Genomic DNA, 24,314 nt, shown 5'->3' on the forward strand with positions numbered 1-24,314 from the left:
CAGGTTCGTTCAGGAGGACCAACACCTATGCGGGCCCTCTAACCAGGGCTAAAAGATAGGCGCCAGGGTGTTAGTTATACATGGACTCTATGGACAGTATATTTGGAGAGAAAAAAAGCATTTTTGTTTGCAGCCCTTACATGAAACAGAGGCATTGCGTGCTCACCCCCACCAACAGTAGCAGCAGAGTTATCAGCAGTTCAGGTACCCTTAAGGAAGGAGAGGACCCTTTTTTCTGTCCCCTACCCTTGGTCAGCACTCTGATGGGAAGGAAAATTCTCCTCTTCCTTCTGAGGTAGATCACCACAGATGTTGGGGTGTTACTGGATTTGTAAAGCATGCATTTGTAACCCCAGCAGGGGTGGTATCCTGGCACTGTCAATGGATCAAACAGAGAAACAAAAGAAAAATCATGAAGTTACTGCTTTAGCACAATTCACTGTGACGTCGGGAGGAGCCTAACTAAAACTGGCAAGATTGTGCTATTTCTGGATGTGAATCGTAGTTTATTACGGTGCTGGGCTGCAGCAATTGAGAAAGCATGGGCTTCATCAGTGAAGACAACTTAAAATGTGAGACCACCAAAAGAGAGATGTTGCTGCTCATAAAAGACATTAAGGCTGATAGAAAACAAAATGGTCGCCCGAGAAAGATCGCTTAGTGGTGTTTGTGCCTTAGATACAGTGATTTAAAAATGACACGCTCCTTCCAAGGTAGTCCGTGAAAGATGGTCCCTCTAAGAGAAATGTAGTCCCTGGCCTATTAAATCTAGCACCAGTCTTGCAGAATGAGTTTAAACCATCTAAAGTTTCTGAATCAAATATAAAAAAATATATGAATCGCCGCACCTCCAGCGCTACTTCTTCACCCTCCTGCGAGCCTCTCAGGACCAGCGGGCACCGTGCTCTTGCCTACCTGATACAGCTGCGCTCAGAAATCCACCCAAGCATCAGCACACAGCCCCTCCGGCACCAGGTACCAACAACGAAGCAGCATCACAGGGCGGATTGGGCCCAAGATCACAGAGGCATCGGGCCCAAGATCACAGAGACGTGCGCGGCGCTCCGGGCTATAAGCCGGCAGTGTTCACTCCCGGAACCTCTGATAGCATCGGTGAAAGGCATTTTCAACAGCGGCAGCAGGGTGGATCAGGCGGAACGTACCCTCGGGCCAACAGCAACCCAGGTCCTCAGCAGCAGGGAAGGAGGAGGCTGGGGTGTGCTTCTCACTTCTCCCGGATGTGGAGCCCGGACTTTCAGCAGGAAGACTCAGTCTGAGGCAGGGCCCCCAACGCCGCCTCACCGGGCATGGGGGGCTCGGCACTCCCAGAGCTGTGTAATGTTAATTCCCATAGGAACCTTTAGCCACACCTACAGCCCGAACCACTGACTGTGACACCAAATTTAGCAGAAAGGTAGATGTTGTTACACAGATTGTGCTTTTTGTTATTTGGTATAAATCAGTACCGTAGTTTTTCAGAAATTTAAGTTGAAAATTATAGTGATATCTCTGGTCACAAAGCCTTCGTGAAAAAATACTTTTTCAGAGATTGAGATGCCGGAACAGAACCCGGGTCCGGTCTAAGATGTGGATGACGGTTCCACATCATTAGCGCCGTTTGTGCTTTACTCTTGCCAAACAGCTATTCATTGGAGGAATAATATTCTCTAAAATCTTTGGCCAACACTGGACAAGACAAAAGATATTCGATTGATACAGCTTGTGGTTCTTCATTTTCATTTCTTTCAGTGAAAGTGAAAAATCTTTTCCAGAGGAGCTCTACTCCTTTTGGATGCCCTGAAGAAGCCCGCTACGGGTGAAACGCGTTGGCTGTATTGGCTTTCCATTATAATATCCGAAATAAAGGATCGAATACTAAAAGATTTCCTCTCGTCTCATGTGCATATTTCAAGTATTTGTGCTTTTCAACACTTTAAAGTTTATGTTGCCTCTCAGAAATTTTGTTTCATGAAAAAAGTCTAGCTTGTGCATGGTTTCCCTGCCCGCTGTGAAACAGACATTTATTTGAGATCCAGGGAGCTCTATGTCAGCAGTTCCCAGGATCCGAAAGCAATGCCGGCTCCAGCAGGAGGCAAGGAGCCTGCAGGGACCACGGGGGCCTTGAGGCTCCCCAATGTTTTTAATGTGGGTGCCCTGGGTGGGACCAGGGCACCCACACTACAGGCCGGGCTTGGGGGATGGGTCACTCGTGCCGAAAATGGCCCAGGAGGAGGGCTGCGCGGCACTCCTCACTTTTTAAATTTTTTTTTTTTTTAAAGGGGGCTGGCCCTGGGGGAATCGGGCTGAAAATGGCAGAGTGACCCCCCCCCCCCCCCCCTTAAATAAAATAGTAATTTAAAAAAGAAAGGCCTGGTCCCCAATCGGGCCTCCCTATTTGAAAGAAAATCAAAAAAGGGCCAGGCCCCAGGGGATGGGGTCCAAAATGGCCCCCTTCCCTAAAAAATGTAAAAATAAAGTATGCATCTGTTCTTGACTTGTAGAGCTGTAGATTCACATGCTTTGCATAGCCTGCCATATAATGTTGGTTCCGGATGTTTGCACTTTGTTTTGTTCGAAGAAGTCTTTTCCAGTCACAAGGTAGGTGACTCCTCCTTTCGGTGATAGTGGGCATGGGCAACGACTCCATTGTTAGATTGTTTTGCCGCAGAGGGTGATAATGGAGTTAGTAAGAGTAGTAGAATAGAGATATCCATGTGTATGTATCTAAGTAAGATATCATTGCAACAGGTATAGGTACCCGGGGAGGCAGGTGGGCGCATGTGAATCTACAGCTCTAGATGCCAAGAACAGATGCATATTGGGTAAGTAGTATTTTCCGTTCGAAGCATGTGAGCTGTAGATCACATGCTTTGCATAGACTATTTAGCAGTAATCTCCCAAAGCGGTGGCTAACCTGTAGCTGTTGCAGAGTTTTAAAAGAGTGTACGTAAAACTGCCTGGCCCACACTAGCTTGCTGTCTTGCTAACACATATACACAATAGTGTTTTGTGAATGTGTGAGGTGTAGACCATGTTGCAGCTTTGCAGATGTCATGGGGATGTTTCCTACGAAAGCATTAGAAGTCCCTAGTTTGCGAGTGGGGTGCGCTCTAGGGGGGGAATTGTTAAAGTCCTTTTTGCTTTTGCATAGCATGTCTGGATGCATTTGACTATCCACCGTGAAATACCTGATTTTGAGATGGGATTGCCTTTATGAGGTGGGGCTAAAGCCACAAAGAAATGTTTTGTCTTACAGAAAGGTTTTGTCTATTCTACGTAATACAGTAATGCTCTTTTAACGTCTAAAGTGTGTAGAGTATGTTCTGCCACAGAATCTGGTTAAGGGAAGAACACAGGCAACTCAACATATTGGTTGATATGGAAGGCAGAAATCACTTTGGGTAGAAAATTAGGATTAGTCCGAAGAACCATTTTGTTTTGGTGTACTTGTAAAAATGGTTCCTCTATGGTTAGTGCCTGAAGCTCACCTACTCTCCTCAGTGATGTAATAGCTATGAGGAAAGCGACTTTCCAAGTGAGAAATTGCAACTCACATTTATGCAGTTGGCTCAAAGGGTGGACCCATTAGTCTGGTGAGGACAATATTGAGATTCCACAGTGGGTTAGGTGGAACTAGGTGGAATGACTCTTGAGTCCTACCATAAGTGCCTTAATAACAGGCACTTTGAAGAGAGACAGATGTTGCCTATTTTGAAGGCATGCAGCTATTGCAGCAAGATGTAGGCGTATGGATGTGTATGCTAAATCTGAACGCAGTACATGCAGTAAAGAGAAGATGATGTTCTGAACTTTAGCATCAAGCGGGTTGATTTGATTGTTATTACAATAAATAACAAACCGCTTCCGCTTTGCTGCATAGCAAGCCCTTGTAGCAGGACGTCTAGCCTCTTTGATAATGATCATGCGGTCTGGGGGAAGATTAAGGTAGCCAAACTCTATGACTTCAGGTGCCAGATCGCAAGGTTGAGATGACCGGGATCTGGATGTCTGATCTCTCCTCCGCTCTGCGTGAGGAGATTGGATGTAAGATTTAGTTTTCGGTGAGGGACTACTGAGAGCTCCAAAAGGGTGGTGAACAATTGTTGACGGGCCCATGTAGGAGCAACTAGGATCAGTGCCAGGGACGCCTGCCTGACCCTCAAAAACCACTAGTGGAATGAGGGAGAGAGGCGGAAAAGTGTAGGCAAATATCCCTGACCAATTTATCCATAGTGCATTGCCTCTGGACAACGGGTGTGGATACCTGGAGGTGAAGCTTGGGCATTTTGCATTTTGGTGTGTGGCAAATAGATCTATGTCTGGGAAGCCCCACATCTAAAAGAATGGGAGGAGAACCCAAGGGTGGAGTTCCCACTTGTGGATCTGTTGTCTGTCTGCTGAGCAGATCTGCAATTTGATTGTCTACTCCTGGAAGGTGTTCTGTAAGGAGATACATTTTGTGACGTATTCCCCACCTCCAGATAGTCTCTGCTAGTTGTGACAGCTGGAGAGAGTGTGTTCCCCCCCGTTTCTGTATGTAATACATTGCTGTCATGTTGTTTGTGCGTATTGGAACAGCTTTGCCTACCAGGTGAACTTGAAAGGCTTTGAGTGCTAGAAATATCGCTAGAAGCTCTTGATGATTTATGTGAAGCTGCTTTTGCTCCAGGCTCCACATGCCCTGAAATGGGAGAGTTTGGAGATGAGCTCCCCAACCAGTGAGGGATACATCTGCTGTTAGCTCTGTGTGTGGAATCGGGTTGATGAAGGGCCGCCCTTTTGAAAGACTGTGGATTCCACAACTGCAGAGAGCAATGAGTGCGGCCATCTACCAACACTAGATCTGCTAACTGACCGTGAGACTGATTCCACTGACGTGCTAAGCATTCCTGAAGGGGACGCACTTGAAGTCTTGCGTAGGGGACTATTCGAACACCTGAGCTGGGAATGAATGTTGAGGCTGGAACAGGCAAAATAGAGTTTGAATGTTGCGGATTCTGGCCGGACTGGGATAGGCCAGAGCCTTTTGTGCCTCTATAGTGGCTCCCAAATACACTTGCGGGTTGGAGATGGGACTTGGACAGATTTACTGTGAATCCAAGATCGTGGAGCAGCTGCACTGTTTGCGTATGTTGTAGACAGTATGCGTGCGAGCTGCCTTTTATGAGCCAGTCGTCCAAGTATGGGAAGACGTGAATGTGTTGTCTTCGTAGATGAGCTGCGACTACTGCCAGGCATTTGGTGAAAACCCCGGGAGCAGTAGTGACTCCGACTGGGAGTACTTTGAGTTGGTAATGTTGCCCCGCTACCACACACCTGAGGTATTTGCGGTGAGCGGGATGTATCGGGATGTGGAAGTAGGTGTCCTTTAAATCCAAAGTGGACAGAAAGTAGGTGAAGGAGCAGGAGTACTTGTTGGAGTGTCACCAAATGAAAGTGAACTAATTGGATGTATAGATTGAGGTCTCGGAGGTCTAGTATAGGCCTGATAGAGCCATCTTTTTTGGGAATTAAGAAGTACAGGGAGTATACACCGGCCCCTTGATATTGTAATGGGACAGGTTCATTTGGAACCTTCTTCAGGACCACTAATCAGATGCAACTGCAAGTGTGAAAGAGAAGCACAAAATACAATAAAACGGTTGGAACTGATACAACCAAATCACCTGTGTTCAGGAGTATGCTCTACTTCCTCTGCAAAACATCATGATGCAGATGGCATCCGAAATGCTAGAGCAGAAGACCTCACCTCACCTGGCTGCAGCTCAGGATAAAAGGGAGGCACTACTCTATCCGTCGGTACCGCTTAGAGGACTAGATGAGATAGTTGAAGTTGTTGAGTGCCCCCCCTGTTTTTGCAGATAATACATGGTAGTCATGTCTGTTTTGATTAGAATCACATTGCCTATGAGGTGAGGGAGGAATGCTTTCAGTGCAGATGAACAGCTAGCAGCTCTAGGTGATTGGTGTGGAGTGCGTGCCCTGTGTCCCTAAACAGTAAATTCCCATGAGTATGCTCCCCAGCCAGTAAGTGATGCATCAATTGTTAGAGTCCTCTGTGAAACTGGGTCTAGAAATGCCTGCCCCTTTAGGAGATTGTGGGAATTCCACCACTGCAGAGAGTGGCAAGCTTGACGGCTGATCAACACTAAATCCTCTAGCTGACCCTCAGCTTGAGGCCACCAATACGCTAGGCATTGTTATGATGGTCTCATATGGAGTCTGGCATGTGATGCTGTTGCTGTGCTTAAAGTCCCCCTAGTTCCTAAGAGACGCACATCAGTTCTGACTGGTATCTGTCTGTCTGGCTGAAACAGCGGAATGAGAATTTTGAAGGATTGACTCCTTGCTGCATTTGGGTAAGCTATTCCTATTTGTGAATTGAGAATAGCTCCTAAGTAAGCCTGTATTTGTAAAGGTTGCAGGTGGGATTTGACTGCATTGACTGTGAAACCTAGTTTGTGAAGGTTTATTGTTGTTTATGTTGAAAACCACTGTGTCAGTCTTTGCTTTTATCAATCAGTCAGCTACATACGGGAAAACATGCATGTTTTACCTTCTTAAGTGAGCTGCTACTACTGCTAGAGACGTTGTGACTACATTTGGAGCTGTAGGTACCCCAAATAGAAGCACTTTGGATTTAAAGTGCTGACCCTGAAATGCAAACCTGAGGTTATGTGCGATGTGCTTGATGAACTGGATTATGAAAATAGGCATCTTTCAGGTCTAGTTCTGCCATGAAGTCGCCCTGTTGATGTAATGGGATGACAACTTGAAGAGTGACCATATGGAAATGCTCTGACAAGATATACCTGTTTAGGGGTCTAAAGTCCAGGATTTGCCTTAGCGGTGTGTCCTTTTTGGGTATTAGAAAATATAGTGAATATACCACTGTATCTTGATGTTTTATAGGTACAGGTTCCCTGTTTGTGGGAAAACCTGCATTTCCTGTTGATCATCTGAGGGCAGTTTGTTATTGCGAGGTGGAATGTTTGGAGGTGTTGATGTGAGCTCCAGGCAATGATCATGTTGGATAATATCCAACACCCACAGGTTGGAGGTGTTTGTCCGCCAGGAGGGAAGAAAATGTTGAAGTTGTCCCCCAACAGGTGTTGTGTGATCGGGGGAATGGTGAGTAGGTCATGGCTTTGTGGAGATGACAGGGGGATTGGGAAAGCAGCCACCTCTTCCTCTACCTCTGTAATCATTCCCTCTATAGGATCCCCAATAAAATATCCTAGGTGATGATGTTTGGGACAGTGGGCACTGGAAAGATGTAGAGGTGTCTGTGGAGGAGGGTTTTGCTGCTCCACAGTATGGTGAGCGACAAAACGTATCTCTGTGTCGAGATTGGTAATGCTCCCATGGCTTTAGCTGTCTCGTTATCCTTTCTGATCTTTTCAAGTAGGGAGTCTATTTTTGGACCAAAATGATTCTCTCCATCAAATGGGAGTGCAAGTATGTTTGTTGCACCTCCGGCTTGAACCCTGAAACTTTAAGCCAAGCATGGCATCTGATTAACACACTAGTGTTAATTCCCCTGTAAAAGAGGTCAGCTGCATCCAGGGCTCATCTGATCGATGTGCTGGCAATTAACTTACCTTATAATGCAATTTCAAAGGCCCTCTTTTAATATTGTTCTGGGAAGTGTTGGAGAAGCCCCTCCATCTCGTCCCATGTCGCCTATCTTAACAGGAGAGGAGTCCAAAGGAGTTAGCAATTCTCCATTGAGTTGCAATGCTACCCTTTTTCTCCGCTGCATCTATTTTCCTGCTTTCTTAGGCGAGGGGGGTCCCACAAATTGTAGGGAATTTTCCCACTTTCTTGCAGTGGCAAATACCATGGAGTACAATGGTAACTGGCCCTTTATGTATGTAGGGTCTGTAGGAGAAGCCTTTTATTTTTTGTCACACCTTGTTGTTATTACCCTTGCCTTGATTAGGTCTTTAAACATTTCTGGGGTAAGTCTAAGAATGCCCTTTAGCATGCTTAAGTATTGGGGTCATCTTTGTCAGGATGATAAAGTTTTCATCCATCCACGGCCATCTCGGTTTCATTACTATTTCAAATGATAGAATTTGGGGAATAGTGGGTTCTAAAATGAAGCATTCGTCAAATATTTGCAACAACGCACACTCGTCACAATCCATGCCGACTTTTATAAAATATATTTTTCCGCAGTGAGTTCTTTATATTATAAGATGGTTTTCTCCGACAGTCTGATTTCCCCCCCCAGTCCAATAGTCCACTTTAGAGTCGTATAACATAGCTGGAAGTCAGATTTAAATTCTAAGGAGGCGATCCATGTTGCTTTTTCAGGCGGCAGACGCCATCAAAGTGCTAATGTCGTCCACTGACTAGAGGTTAGCCTTATAGCTAGGAAACGCGGTCTCTTGTTGGAAAACTTGTGTTTGGGTGGTGCCACAAGGACCTAGATTTCCTGTATTTAACCTCTTGATGGTTAATAAATAAAACAAACCGAATCCCCCTTAAATGGAAGCCCAAACCAAGCGAATATCCTACTAGAAAAAAGCCAAAATGACGATGGAGATCGAAAAGTGAAAAAAGCCTAAAAATACAAAAATACAAGCAAGGGAGAGGGAGCCATGGTGGGGGAGGCAGCAGTAAAAAAGGAAGCAGAAACACAACTGTGGCATTAAGAAGAGGTGGGAGGAAGAATGCTATATTTGAATGTAAGCAACTAGGGCGCTGAAGCTGAACAGTAAGAGAGCAGGAACCAAAGAAAAAAAATAGTCCCCCAAAGAACAGATAAAGACCCATAGCGGAGCGAGACAGTACTAAGTCTCTGCTCTGTGGGAGGAACAGAAGAGGGAAAGGAAGGAAAAAGAGGCAGGACTGACCACTAGCAAGCAAGGTTTTTTTAAAGGAGAATGACAAATGAAAAGCAATGGCAGGAAAGAGATGGAATTGAAGCAGATAGACTGATTACAGCAAGACTCGAAGAGACAGCGAATGCGTGGTCTAGCTCGACCTAAAAAACTATCCGTTTCCTTAAGAGAAGATAGATTTCTTACCTGAATATTCTCTCAGAACAACTGAACTGCCTCCGTGCATGCATTGGAAATGGAACCACACTTGTTGTGACCATGCTCCTTTGTTGTACTGCTCGGTCCTCCTTGTCCCGCTTCCTCATGTATGAATGACTAGAGAGGCTTAGCCGCGTCTCCTGAGCCAATCCTGATGTTGCTCTATTGTGGTTTAGGTTAGTAAACCGCATGAAAACAGCTCAAGGATTGGCTCAGTCAGACAAACCCAGCGCTCCATAGGAGACCTGGGTCTGTGGCTGTAATCCCCAGGCTCCTAACATTTGCAGGTAGGAGAAAGTTCAAGTGAGCATGTTGAGCTGGGCACAGCAAGGCACCCGCCCAACCTGACATGCACACTTCACACCAAGGTCCTGCTGAACCTGTGTCTAACCCACATCCGCCCACACTCATGCAGAAAGGCACCTAACTCGGCCCAGGCTGAAATAAAAGCACTGTGGCTAGGAAAAAACAACATTGAATCAGACATTTAATAAGGGGCCAGGCGGCAACGCCCCCATGCTCTAAAAGAGAAACCACCCTTGGTAAGCTGGAGACCTCGTGCAAATGAAATACATCTTATAATTCAGAGACTAAACACTCATCAAGAACACACAACTAAAGAGAAGGTCTACAACTTTCTTATGGCGAAGCCAAGTAGTCAACCATACCTATCTAACATGAGTGAGACTGCCAAGACACTGGGCCTACTATAAACTTTGTAACCTGATATTTGAAAAGTTGTCTTTAACAACGTCAGGTATGTACTGACTTATCAAAGGGGCATGCACTAACATTCCATTATGACACAATCAAATACCCCAATTCCACCTCCTGTGATATTCTATTTTACAATGTTTTAAAGTTGCAAGCAACTTCTACACAACAGCATGGCCTAAAAGGAATATGCTACTTACCAGTATGCATCTGTTCTTGGCATGTAGAGCTGCAGAGTTGTACACTTAGCATAGGTCGCCATCTGGTGTTGGGCCCGGATGTTTGCAGTTTGTTTTTCTTCTTGGACCGTCTTTGGAAGTCACGAGTTTGGTGACTCCTCCTTCGGTCCGTACTGCGCATGGGCTTCGGCTCCATCCTCAGATTGTTTTTTTCCGCCATCGGGCTCGGATGTGATCCTTCGTACTCCGGCTTCGAACTTCTACGGTTCCAGCCTCGACGGAAAATCCTCGATTCTTCGAGTTCCTTCATCTTCATCTCTCGAAGCGGCACTTTTTCCATCCCGTACATCGACACCGGCCTTCGGGCCCTCCGCGACTCCGGTCCCGGCCGATGGAAAGGACTCCGTTTAAAAAGTGCCCAAAATGTGGGTCTAAATTTCCCCACACCGACCTCCATCAGGTGTGTAACCTTTGCCTCTCTCCGGAACACGAGGCTCGAGACTGCCCCGCCTGCAACTCTTTTCGATCGAAGAAAACGATCCGAGATCGAAAGGCTCGACGCACCATGGCGCACTCATCCTCGACAGTTCCACCGGACATCTTCGGAGACGACGCCGAAGCTTCGGGGCAGACACACACCGAACTGGGAGAAGACATCGTCAGCGCTTCCGAGGCCGACGACTCCGACCTGGAGGACGTAACACCAGGACAGCGGGCCGTGAGTACAATGCCCCCTCCCAGCCCCGCACCGAAAACCAAAGAGACTCCGGTTACTCCCTCGCCTGCCGGCCTGGGCAAAACCAAAACCAAAGCCTCGATCACCCCACCTTCGGGCCCGGTGTCGAAGCACTCAAAGTCTCACGGCAGCTCGGGACCGAGCCAGCCGACGCCCGGTGCCGATAAACACCACTCGGCACCGAAACCTGCAAAATCCAGCTCGACTCCGAAACCACCGGTGCCGAAGCCTGGACACTCGGCGCCGACCAAACACAAACAGAAATCGGTCGGCACCGACGCTCCGGCGCCGAAACAGCATTCGACGCCGAAACACACGGAGACCTCCAAAAAGCAGGGCGTACACAGAACATCGAAACCTCCGGTTCCGAAATCGCCGGTGCCGACAGACGACTCGGCGCCATTGGCTCTGTTTACACCAGACCCTTTACAAAAGACTTTGTCCAGAGATCCAAAGACTGGCCTTTTGACTGTGATTACTAAGAAGCGCCGCCTTGAGGCTCCGGCTCCTCCTCCTCCACCCAAAAAGAGGGACTCAGCTACTTCTCCCCTTAGAGTACCCTCCCCACTGCCACCCCCCCTCCCACCACCACCCCCTCCACCTTTACCTCACTACGATCCGGCCCCATCCCCACCTTGAATTGGTAATGTTGCCCGTCCACCACGAACCTGAGGTATTTTCTGTGAGAGGGGTGTATTGGAATGTGAAAGTACGCGTCTTTCAGATCCAGTGTTGTGAGAAAGTCTCCCTGGCAGAGGAGTGGGAGGACTTGTTGTAAGGTGACCATGTGAAAGTGGTCTGAATGTATGTAGGCATTTAGAGGCCGGAGATCCAGAATGGGTCTGAGGGTCTCGTCTTTCTTTGGGATTAAGAAATATAGGGAGTAGACCCCTAGATTTCGTTGATTGTCGGGTACCTGCTCTATGGCGTGTTTCTGGAGGAGCGAGAGTACCTCTTGTTTGAGCAGTGTGGAATGCTCTTGGGACATTGGACGGTGCCTTGGTGGGATATTGGGTGGGGTAGATGTTAGCTCGAGGCAGTACCCTGACCGAATGATTTGGGTCACCCATTTGTCCGATGTTATGGACTCCCATACGTGGATAAAATCTTGTAGTCTGCCCCCGACCGGAGTGGAATGGTCTGGGGGGAGCGAAGGGGAGTCATTGTGCGGGTGGGGTGGCAGAACGGGTATTGTTGGTTTTGCCCCTGCCCTTATTGTTGTTGCCTCTGTAACCACCTCTTTGGTTGCCCTTTGAAAAGGTATTTTGAGGAGGGGATTTGTAGGAGGTAGAGGCATTATCGGTGGAGGAGCCTCTACCTGTGCCACGAAAGGACGAGCGTCGAAAGGAACGCTTAGAGGCTTGGGTCTGGAGCGCTCCCATAGACTTCGCTGTGTCTGTATCTTTCTTCATTTTTTCGAGCGCTTCGTCTACCTTTGGGCCAAAGAGTGTTTGCTGGTCAAAGGTGTGATTAAGTATTGATGTCTGGACTTCAGGCTTAAACCCTGATATCCTGAGCCAGGCATGGCGTCGAAGCAGGACACTGGTGTTTATGGCTCTAGAAGCAGTGTCTGCTGCATCGAGGGCACACTTAATGGAGGTGTTTGTGATTAGTTTGCCCTCCTGTATTAGGTCATGAGCTTGGCGTTTGTATTTCTCTGGAAGGTGCTGCATTAGAGCCTCTAATCCATCATAGTGTGCTCTATCATATCGCGCAAGCAGTGCTTGTGTATTTGCAATGCGCCACATGTTTGCAGCCTGGTAGGCGGTGCGTTTACCAGACGCGTCCAGAAGTTTAGATTCCTTGTCTGGTGGTGGGGCATCTCCTGAGGATTGGGAGTTAGCCCTCTTTCTCGCTGTGGAGACAACTAGGGAATCTAGAGGAGCAGGGCCCTTGATGTATGCAGGGTCTGTGGGTGCCGCCTTGTACTTCTTCTCTATTCTAGGGTTGAGTACTCTGGCTCTGACAGGGTCTTTGAATACCTCTGTAGCGTGCTTGGTGACACCCTTAAGCATGGGTAAAATAGCAGTGGAACGATCTTGTAAATCAAATGTATCCAGTAGGAAGTCTTCTTCCACTGGTTCCGTGTGCATGTCCACCCCATGGTAGTGTGCTGCTCTCTGCACTAAATGGTGAAACCCTAAAGAGTCCTCTGGAGGAGACGGCCTTGATGGGTATAGGTCGTCTTGAGGTACATTGGGTACATCAGGGTTATTATAATCCTCCCATGGATCTGGGGTCCCTGGTGGAGTGGGATCCAATGGGGCGTCCCCTGGGTCATTGTCCGGGTCCCCGTCATCCGGGTCTGGGGATGGGGCCGGATCGTAGTGAGGTAAAGGTGGAGGGGGTGGTGGTGGGAGGGGGGGGTGGCAGTGGGGAGGGTACTCTAAGGGGAGAAGTAGCTGAGTCCCTCTTTTTGGGTGGAGGAGGAGGAGCCGGAGCCTCAAGGCGGCGCTTCTTAGTAATCACAGTCAAAAGGCCAGTCTTTGGCTCTCTGGACAAAGTCTTTTGTAAAGGGTCTGGTGTAAACAGAGCCAATGGCGCCGAGTCGTCTGTCGGCACCGGCGATTTCGGAACCGGAGGTTTCGATGTTCTGTGTACGCCCTGCTTTTTGGAGGTCTCCGTGTGTTTCGGCGTCGAATGCTGTTTCGGCGCCGGAGCGTCGGTGCCGACCGATTTCTGTTTGTGTTTGGTCGGCGCCGAGTGTCCAGGCTTCGGCACCGGTGGTTTCGGAGTCGAGCTGGATTTTGCAGGTTTCGGTGCCGAGTGGTGTTTATCGGCACCGGGCGTCGGCTGGCTCGGTCCCGAGCTGCCGTGAGACTTTGAGTGCTTCGACACCGGGCCCGAAGGTGGGGTGATCGAGGCTTTGGTTTTGGTTTTGCCCAGGCCGGCAGGCGAGGGAGTAACCGGAGTCTCTTTGGTTTTCGGTGCGGGGCTGGGAGGGGGCATTGTACTCACGGCCCGCTGTCCTGGTGTTACGTCCTCCAGGTCGGAGTCGTCGGCCTCGGAAGCGCTGACGATGTCTTCTCCCAGTTCGGTGTGTGTCTGCCCCGAAGCTTCGGCGTCGTCTCCGAAGATGTCCGGTGGAACTGTCGAGGATGAGTGCGCCATGGTGCGTCGAGCCTTTCGATCTCGGATCGTTTTCTTCGATCGAAAAGAGTTGCAGGCGGGGCAGTCTCGAGCCTCGTGTTCCGGAGAGAGGCAAAGGTTACACACCTGATGGAGGTCGGTGTGGGGAAATTTAGACCCACATTTTGGGCACTTTTTAAACGGAGTCCTTTCCATCGGCCGGGACCGGAGTCGCGGAGGGCCCGAAGGCCGGTGTCGATGTACGGGATGGAAAAAGTGCCGCTTCGAGAGATGAAGATGAAGGAACTCGAAGAATCGAGGATTTTCCGTCGAGGCTGGAACCGTAGAAGTTCGAAGCCGGAGTACGAAGGATCACATCCGAGCCCGATGGCGGAAAAAAACAATCTGAGGATGGAGCCGAAGCCCATGCGCAGTACGGACCGAAGGAGGAGTCACCAAACTCGTGACTTCCAAAGACGGTCCAAGAAGAAAAACAAACTGCAAACATCCGGGCCCAACACCAGATGGCGACCTATGCTAAGTGTACAATCTGCAGCTCATATGCCTCGAACATAAAACTAGCAGTTCCAGAATCAGTACAGCCTCCTCCAGCTATTCCAACAGATCCCTAATTCAAGGGGTTAAGTCAAGGAAGCCCTGGCACTGCAGAAGACACCTAAAGGGAATGATACAGACTCCATACAGCACGGATGGGTTAGGGATGAAGGAGGCACACCCTCAGAGTTGACCTACCTACTATGTGCTTCACTTGGATCGAGATGACTTCGCATGAAACGGCTAACATCCACCTTAATCGACTGATAATTTTTGAATTTTCACAATTTCACAGTCAGCAAATCTGTGCTGTATTATTTTCAAATAACTTCACAATAACTATGGAAAATATTACACCAGCCAAATCCAATTGGTCTGAATGAAAATATGTTACACAATATTAAGTATCAACATTTTCTGTAACAGTTCCCCTGTATTAGACACAATGAAACTACCCAACACCTTATCCTCTAAACAGAATATCTTACCCGTGTAAATTTTGAGCACATCTCCTCAGCCTCTTTCACCAAATTTGCCCGAAGCATGTACTTTGCACATTTGGAATTGATGAACCTGTCTGCTGTATCCAAAGACTGTGCCTCATCCATCCACTTCGCAGCTTCCTTGAGATTGCCTATATGCTGTAAGACAACAGAAACAAAGAAGAACTCATTCAAGATAAACATTAATAACAACTTATAATCATTAGACTAGAAAGAGATATATAACTTTACACAACTTTAAGTAAAACACATTAGGCCATTAATTGGCAGCAGGATGCACCAGAGACAAAAAGCTGAGTTTTCCTCAACAACACTAAATCAATCTATCTATTTTGCAGCTTGGAGAGCTTTCTCCAGAGGTCTGACAGCCTCCTACCCAGAACATGTACAAGGGAGAAGCTAAAAACCTACATATTTGCAGCCAACTTCAACGAGCAGTATTCTCCATCTTTACCAACTTAAGCTCCATACACTGACTGTTAAGAGTAAGAGTGATTTCTTTTCAAGCTCTCTTACCCTTAAAAAATAACCCATTATCATGTATCATGATATTACATTAATACCTTAAATAAAATACATGAATTGAAATGTAATCTGATTAGACTGGACCTCATTCCCTTACCTTATAAATTTTGGCTTTTACATAGAACAGTTCTATTAGTGTAGGTGTGCTTGCTATTGCCGTATTAATATAATCCAAAGCCAATAAATATTGTCCAAGTTTGTCAAAATGCTGTGCCAGGAAATAGCGAACCCAAAGCAAAGTCGTTGGTGGCTCTTTCTCCCCATTTTCTAAAACAAAAGAAAAAGAAAAATATCATAGCTTCCTACAAGACTTAACGCCTTGTTTTGTGGATTTTCTTCATTTCTGAAATTTATTTCCGACTAATGCTGCTACATTTTAGGAAGCACACATGAATGTCTTGCAGAATGGTTGCACATAGTGCGAAGAGGTCAGTCTTACCACAAAGGCTGAAGTAGTCACATGTCTTCAGGGAAACTTCGTATCCAGTTACAAGTTCTTGAATGATGGAAACCTATTTGTTAAAGAAATACACAGCAGAAATACATCATATGTGCAATATGAAGAAAACGTACATACAAAACAGTAAATTAAGTTTAGTTCACCTAAAGAGAGCATTGTATTGATTGTAAACTGTTAAAAACTAAAATGAAAATCAATAGCATCTAAGTATCTTGACTTTATTCAAGGTGTAAAGATTTTCAAATATTTGCCCATATTATCTAATAAACTGAAAGCAGCAGACAGGTGTTTCAAAACAACAGATTCAAGGATCAAAAGAAACTTGTTTTATGATTTCTGTCCCTTTAAGAATTAAAGTTACAGTTCCAAAAATGGTTAATTGATTTTGATGCAAATACAATGCAGAAAATACGAGGCATGAGCAAAAACTTGTCTGTTTTAATGCAACCCACAAGAGGGATGAACACTGGAGAGTTTTTGGGTAGTGGCTTATATAAGGAAAGTATAGACTTGAAATCAGTAAGCACAAGCATTCTTATGGCACTATGTCCAGTGGAATGATTAGTCAACGTGTTACGAATTGTAAAGATCATCGGAAACCTTTTTGTGCAATCAATTGCAGTGATTCTAAAGTAATACTGAAAATCCCAAGTACCTCCCTGGGAAACAGGGGTCTGTATATTCTAGAATGGAAGTATGCTATACAAGGTCTTGTAAAATATGGGGTTTAATTCTCCTTTCTTAAAATACAGAAAAGGTGGGGTCCAATAGAAGAACAAAGTTCTACCTGCCGCTGAGTACCCTTATATAACATCAAGACTGTCAACCTTTTCTGAAAGTAGCCCATGGAATTGTGCAGAGTGTTGTTTATGTAAACCTCGGTCACAGATTTGTTTATGCTGGCTATGTTGTTTGTTGACATTAAATCAAAGTTATTGAGGTCTACATACAGAACATTTCAACCAGGCTTGATTTCATACACGGTATGTTTTGAGTTTGATGCAGAGTAAGCCACAGGATCAGACAACAAACTGCTCTGCAAACTAACCAAATTAGTTCAGTAAAATGCAACTGACTTAACTACATGAAGGAAATGGAGGTCAGCTATATCTGCAAAAACGTTTTTTAGGTTAGGTGGAATACTACTCCGTATCTGAGAGAGGAGAGTAACGGCAATGCTTTATAAAACCATTATATAAATAGGTTTGTAAATGGGAATTAAAATATCCCATAAAATGCGTAACTATGTAAATCCTTGTAATCTTTCAGTGTCATTTGGATCACCTGAGAGGGACGGATTCCTACTCAAAGTAGGCTGTGTTAGGTTAAGAAATATCTTATGCAAGATAATGTGATGTAGGTATTAATTTTTTGTATTGTTAATATACCATCAGTAATTAACACGTTTCTGCTTGTATCTCCCATACAAAGAAATATAAATAAGCACAATGAAATGGTGACCGAGCACAAGGTGGCACAGAGAGCTTATAGTATTGATGCCGACTGGCTTTAATGCCTGGGTTGTCCCAACTGAGGGCACACTGAACTTCCTCCTGGCCATAACAGAATTCAAACAACTTATCTATTCCACGAAAAAGTGTCAGTTTAAACAGAAGGAAACATAAGCAAACTTCGTGGGGACCGCAGCAGTCAAATGCAATATTTGGCTGGAGCTAGTTGTGTCCTTCGTTTGACTGTTAATTGTGATTTACAGGAAGTTGCAGAAAACAATAAGTTACTTACCTTTGGTAACACTCTTTCTGATAGAGATTTTATCTAGCCGCAGATTTCTTACCTTTGGATTAGTCATCAGGCGTCAGACTGGATCTGCAAACTTTTTTTGCAGTATTTCTGTGTGCTAGTAGGTGGCAGCATGCTGATGCTGCTCAGCTCTGGAAATGACGTGCAGGGTCTATATAGGTGCCACGCCAGGTGCTGACACGGGTTGCTTTTGAGGCTGTCTAGGCCCACGGAAGCAGAGCCCCAATAGCAATTTGGTTGTGACCAGTGAGCACATTCCTAGACTTGGAATCAAATTAATGGATAGAGTCCAATTACAGAAGGGGAAGGACAGGAGGGTCGTGAGGAATCTGTGACTAGATAAGAGTCTCTACCAGACAAGATTGTTACCCAAGGTAAGTAACGTGTTTGACTTCTAGCCGCAGATTTCTCACCTTTGGAATAGATACCAAGTACCTATTCAGAGGTGGGTTACAGAATAGACTCAAACCAGAAAGACTTGCAGGACCGAGTAGGCAAAATGCCCCTCTTGGTGAATCTAACCATCCAAACAATAGCGCTTCATGAAAGTCTGAAGGGACATCCACGTAGTTGCCTGTCAGGGGTCCAGGACAGGGACTATGCATGCCAAGGCAGTGGTAGAAGCTTTGGCTCTGGCAGAATAGCTATGAAGTGGTTCCAGAGGCTGCTGAGTGGCCAATGCGTAGAACCCCTAATTCAAAGTACGATCCAGCTGGAGATAGATTTCTTCTGCACAGCCTTGCATTTTCTTGCTCCCAAGAACCCCACAAAGAGCTGATCATCCACTTGGCGTTCTATGGTACGATAATTATAAAAGCTTGGAGCTCTCTTGGGGTCCAAACGGTGGAGTCTCTACTTCTCCTTTAGAGGGGTGAGGTAAACACAGAATGCTGGCAAGGTAATGTCTTGACCAATGTGCAACTGAGTCACAACTTTAGGTAAGAAGGATGCCAGTGTCTGCAAAACCAGCTTATCTGGGAAGAACGTTGTGTATGGCAGGCTGACACAAAGAAACTGAAGCTCACTGACACGTCATGTTGATGTTAACTGCGACAAGGAAGACTGTCTTGAGGGTAAGAAGCCACAAGGAACAGCTTTGATGCGGCTCACAGGGTGTACACATCACATATTTGAGGACCAAGTTAAGGTTCCACTGAGGGAGCTCAAAGCGAGAGGGAGGAAACAAATGCTGTAAACCTTTCAAAAAGTGCATAACAAATAAAGACTTGCACAAAGAGGGCTGATCCAACAACCGTAAAAATAATGAAATAACCAAAAGGTACCCTTTAACTGTGCCCAGAGCAAAGCCTTCCCAAGTTACGGACAAAACAAACAACAAAACATCAGATAACTTTGCCTGGAGAGGGTCTATCTGTCATGGACCACACCAAGCCACAAATGTGTCCAACAACAGGTGAACACAGTTTGTGCAGAGGGGCGTCCGGCTGCCAAGTTAACACCTACCACCCTTGGAGGCAGGACGAAGGTGTTCAGTTGTTGGTACTTAATCTACAAGGATGAAGGAGGAGTGTATGAAGGGATGGATGTAGAATCTTGCACTGCTGCTGCAACAGGAGATCCTGGTCCACTCAACCCCAGGCTGCTTGGTGTGCACATCTAAACAATGCCACTTTATTACTGATCTTGTGAATAGGTCTGAGCACTAGCAGGGAGAGCCTCAGTGCATAAACAGAAATTGAGACTGGTTACCCCAGATTTCCTGTGCTGCACTTGATCATGCATGGGACAAAGCCTTAGTGAAGGCCAGAGGATGGTGAATTCCCCTATTTCTGCTGCTCTGGGTGTCACGGGACTAAGTGGTATTATCAAGGATGCCATCCTGCAGGTGTTCAATATGGTCCAGAGTGGACAACTGAAGTGTTGGATAAAAATCTTCAGATTTCTCTCATCAATCTGTCGAGATGCCAAAAAGAGTCTGAAGGGAAGAAGGTGAGCATATACCCACTGCTAGCTTGGCTGCCCCTGTCATGGTGCATTAGGGTGCCACATGGTCACTCGGGTTTGGAAATGGTATCAGTAAACCAGTCTCAATGCCATGCCTCCGGGTCTTAATTAAAACTGTGGAAAAACATCCACTTAGAATATGGCCTCACAGAAAAAAGAAAAAAAAACTAAACATTTGGGATAGCTGTGTTGGAATCTTTCAAAGCTGAAACTGACTGCAGCTTCAGCAAGGAAACCCAATTTCGATTTTTCCGAGCTACATGGTAGAGTATGAGACACTCCCTTTGAAAAAGTCCTAAACAATGCCTACTCCACAGCAGAAAGGTTTCTACCTCCCACTCCATCTGACTTGTCAAACTAATTCATTGCCATTGTGTTGTCCTCTTTGGATAAGATGAGTATGGAGGCCTGTGTTCGATCTCAGGTTGAGCAGCTCTAAATTTAAATTGCTCTTCACTAGAGACCGTAGACAAGAAAGTCTTCATTATTTGTCATTCTCAATTATCTGTTTCCTAGTTCAGACGTGTCTTACCTTGATTCTTTCTGCTCCCTGCATATTCAAATGTGTATCCCTCTTTGTGTGTACCCATCATCTTCCTTGCAGTGTTTTATGCTTCTTGAAATCACTCTTCATTTATGGGATATTCCCTGACAGTTCTTAGTCTTCCTTCATGCATTGCAGACTTGTACCATTCATTTGTGCTAATCTTATACTCTGTATAGTACATAGGCGATATCTAAATACAATTACATCCCTGATGACAGCAAGCTGTGATAAAGGAAGAAGAAATTTGGTTGCTTCCTATGCAAACTCAGGCGCAGGTATGGAGACAGTAGGAGCATTATTGATAGGCTGTTGTGCTCGCACTACTGCCTTCAGAAGCACCCACTGCATGGATCTAAAGAATAGGAAAAATAAATAAATCAGAAAGTGCTACAAGACGGAGCATAAACTTGGATAGTGGTCCGACACTAAAAAGGGAAAAAGAATAGAGAACGCAAAGCAATAAACCAAAAGTGCAGGACTAAGTTTCAATGTTCCCTTCTTTCGCGTCTCAAAAATAAGTCAGTCTAATCTCAAAAGTACTGATTGGTAAAGCAGTTCATTTAATAGGTTTTGTTGATGTGGGAGTGGAAGTCATGATACTGTGGACATCTCTTATGCTTCACTGCTCCTGCTTGGCTGTTTTTCACTGATGTTGAAATTGCTGTTTACAAACATACCAACTGTGAGAAAATTGTTATGAAAACCAGAAAGACCTAAAGATCCGACCATAGCACCGTCTTAAATTTTACCAGGGACTTGTCACCATGCTTCTTATCGTCAATAAAAGAATCAAGTGTATTAACTCACATTTTTCGGTGTCGTTATTTTTATTGGCATCTAAACCTCAAACATATAAAGAAAGTACATGGAAAAGGGGGAGGGGAAGTGCATGTCTTGCAAGTACAATTGGATCTCAGTACAGCAATGAAGAAATGAGTTAAAGAGTAAGTACAAAGAGGAACAACGTCAAATACCACATCCAAAGCAGCAAGCATCAGAGTCGCAGTTGCGAGTCCAACAGGAAGGGGTATTCTCCAATCCAGAGGACAGCCTAGCAGGCAGCACTCACAATCGGGGAGCGTTGTCCATGGTCCTCATGTCATTTGTGTGCTCCAGGACCCCATTCGCACCCCACGGTTGCAAATGTGCAGACAATGGGACCCAGATGGCTTTGGGTTGAGACCGCACCGGCATGAGGTCCCAATAGTTTCTGACAATATGTGCCATCTCGCAGCCAGACTAATGTGGGCTGAGGGGCGCTGGCCCCCAATGAATGACCATCCTCCGTTTGGCCAGGATTAACAGCAATACTGTGATCAGTTTCACTTCTGGGAGAACTTCCTTCATGTATCCCAGCAGGGCAATCTACAGTACCCACTGAGGGAGATGACCAGTGATTTTGGCCACCTCTCCGTAGACCCCAGCCCAGAAACAAGCTACTGTGGGGCAGTTCCAAGCCAGATGAAGAAAAGTGGCCATCAGAGCAGCACATCTCAAACAGCGAGCAACAGTCACAAGCCCCATGACGTATAGTAGGGAAGGAGTACGATCTAGTCTGTCCAGGAATTTAAAGTGGATAAGTCAGGGTCTATAGTTCAGAGAGAGAGCGCTGAGCTGAGAGCAACAATATTGCGTCTCTGTAATAGGGAGAGTAGTGTCCAGCTCCCAGACAGTCTGGGCCCCAGGAGCCATTACAAGTGCATTCTCCTGCATCATGGTATACAAACGAGTTATAAGAATTCTGGGGAAAGGATAAGTGGTCAGGGCAGTGTGCGGAGAATGTGTCCTCAAGCTACGTGGTTGAAGGAAGTGCTCAGCTGGGTAGAGGTAGAGGTCGCAAACTTATGGAGCCCCAGGTGGCGAGTGTTCCGACATGTATCCTCATCGGCCATCCATTAAAAGGAGTAAGGGGTGCTTAGCCAACAGTACATTGGGAACATACACACGAGACTGGCGTGCTTTCGCAGGCCTTGCCAATCTAACGCATGCCACAGTGTCTATCTCAGTATGGAAAGAACTATAGGTCTGACAGAGGGAGATGACCAAGGGGTATGGAGCCGCTTGATCCGCTGAGAATGCCAGGAATAGAGTAGGGTGCAACCAGAAATGTATAAATAGAGATTGCGTGCAATAAAAGTAGCATTGAGGCCTCCCTGCTGGAAGAGCAGTGTTATAGTCTCCCATGCCACACACGGCTGCTTACCCGTCCAAGTCAGGGGCACTAGATTGGAAAAAAGTCGCTTCCAGAAGAGTTCGCTAAGAGGAATCTGTAAATTGATGAATTAGTAAAGGAACTTGGGAAGCACCACTATTTTGATGATGGCAATCTCATCGGCCATGAACAATGGCAGTCTGGACCAGATATGATACACGCTCCTCAAGCCAGGTCATAGCTTGCCCATAATTTGCCTTCCACAACTCATCAACATCCCTATTGAGCTATATTCCCAAGTATCTAAGTGGTTTAGTCGCCCACTGGAAAGGAAATTCAGGCAGGCTCAAATTGCTCTGTGGCTGCGTATGAGGGGGAATATAAGGGAATCTGACCAATTAATGAGGATTCTGGAGTGTCCCCTGAACCAGATGACTTCCTGAATAATGGAAGTAAGATTGTCCCGGAGATTGCAGGCATACAAGGTAATAGTATCTGCATACATAGACATCAATATCCCCACACCATATAACTGAGGTCCCTTTCAGCATGATGTTGATGCAGATGAGCGACCAGAGGCGCCATCGCCATCAGGATGGGAGACAGTGGGCAGCCCTGTCTAGTGCCACTAGTCACTGCAAACTGGGCAGAGGTGGTACCATTGACCGTGGCCAAAATCACCAGACACTTGTGGAGCTCACCATGTATAACAACAAACCTGCAATCTTTCTTGCAGATGGATTGGAGAGTGAGCAAGCGCAACCCCCTGCTCAGGAGGATAGCAGTGCCTCTAGCGTAATTAGGTATAGGGAAGTATGTGTTTCCGTTATCCACCATGCTCGGAGGTGGACAGCAGTTGCCTGAGTTAAGTGGAGTTCTTGGAGGAAGCAGGAATATATGATGCCTGTGACGGTACGCGTGCACCAAGCATGCCTCATGTCTATCATTGAAACTGCAGACATTCCACGTTAAGCATTTAATGGGAAAAGGACAATGATTGTGCTGCTGATGCAAAGGTCAAGAGACATTTATGCATGGCTGTAACTAAAGAGCGAAGCGCAAGGCAGGTAGGGTAGAACAAGAAAACGACAACACAGAGCCCACCCACACCTACTTCAACCTTTACAACTGGTTGTAAGACCCATCCTCCCGCCACCCCAACCCAAGAACATTGGAACATCTTGAAATCATTCCTCGAGGCCTCAGAGACCAAGGTGAACGCTTCAGTCACATGCAGACCAGACGGCAGTGGAAGTCAGAAAAGAGCTCCCTCAGGGGTCGGTACAGGAAAATAGTCGTGCATGGTGGAAGATATCAACAGCACAGGCCACCGCAGTAAGGAGTTCACTGAAATCAGAGCCAGGCGTAGTACGTATTCCAAGGAGAGGGGGTTCCTCTCATCCGCGGCAAGAGAAACCAAAGGTGCAACAACAGAGTATCCGTTAATCACTGTCACTGAGGCAGCCCTCTGCAGCAGTTCCAGGATTAAGGGGAGCAAGCAGCAGGTGTCAACCTCATGGGGAACTTCATGACAGTCTTAGGTCCTGTTAATTAGTGCTGCCTGCCATCAATTCGGATTTCAGCTTGGAAGGGTAAAGAAGAGAGTAGGCGACCACAGATTTCTGAAGGAGACGTTTCATGGTTAAGAATTCCCGGCAAGCAGCCTGTACTGCACAAAAGAAATTAGGGTAGAAGAATATAGCATTTCTCTGGTGATGGACAGTTTGACAGTCTCCGGCCAAGCGCAAAATGGTGCCCTTTCTCTATAATTCAAAAGACGGGCCACAAGGCGGAGGGTCCAGGCTCAGTACTCAATGTGAGCATTCGATCGAGAAAACCAGGAAGATCGAGTCGCCACACACGGAGCAAAGCATGTATTCAACAAAAGCGTTCAATTTTGTCGGTATACGCTGAGTCATGGACACCCGAAAGCGGAAGATTATTGCGCTGGGTACGCACTTCAAGGTCCTCACTGTTTAGTTTGACAGCCTCTAACACCTTCACTATGTGGAGCAGAGGTGTGAGTTTCCAGGTGGTTCAGGCGATCGCCATGTTAGTCAACCCTCTTTGATCCAGTCAATTCTACTAGTGAGCAGATCTC

The 24,314-nt window shown here is 46.3% G+C and overlaps 1 protein-coding gene across 1 annotated transcript in view; it reads right to left on the reverse strand.

Annotated features, from left to right (window-relative positions):
* The window catches only part of NAA16 (N-alpha-acetyltransferase 16, NatA auxiliary subunit), a 597,575-nt gene that overhangs the window by 220,144 nt on the left and 353,117 nt on the right, over positions 1-24,314 (reverse strand). The window contains exons 10-12 of the mRNA XM_085621946.1: positions 15,768-15,840; positions 15,426-15,595; positions 14,789-14,941 (exon numbers count right to left, since the gene is read on the reverse strand). Of these exons, the coding sequence (XP_085478072.1) occupies positions 14,789-14,941; positions 15,426-15,595; positions 15,768-15,840 (396 nt within the window). The remainder of the gene's footprint in view (positions 1-14,788; positions 14,942-15,425; positions 15,596-15,767; positions 15,841-24,314) is intronic.

The sequence above is a fragment of the Triturus cristatus genome, chromosome 8 (genome assembly GCF_964204655.1).
Source record: "Triturus cristatus chromosome 8, aTriCri1.1, whole genome shotgun sequence".
NCBI lineage: Eukaryota > Metazoa > Chordata > Amphibia > Caudata > Salamandridae > Triturus > Triturus cristatus.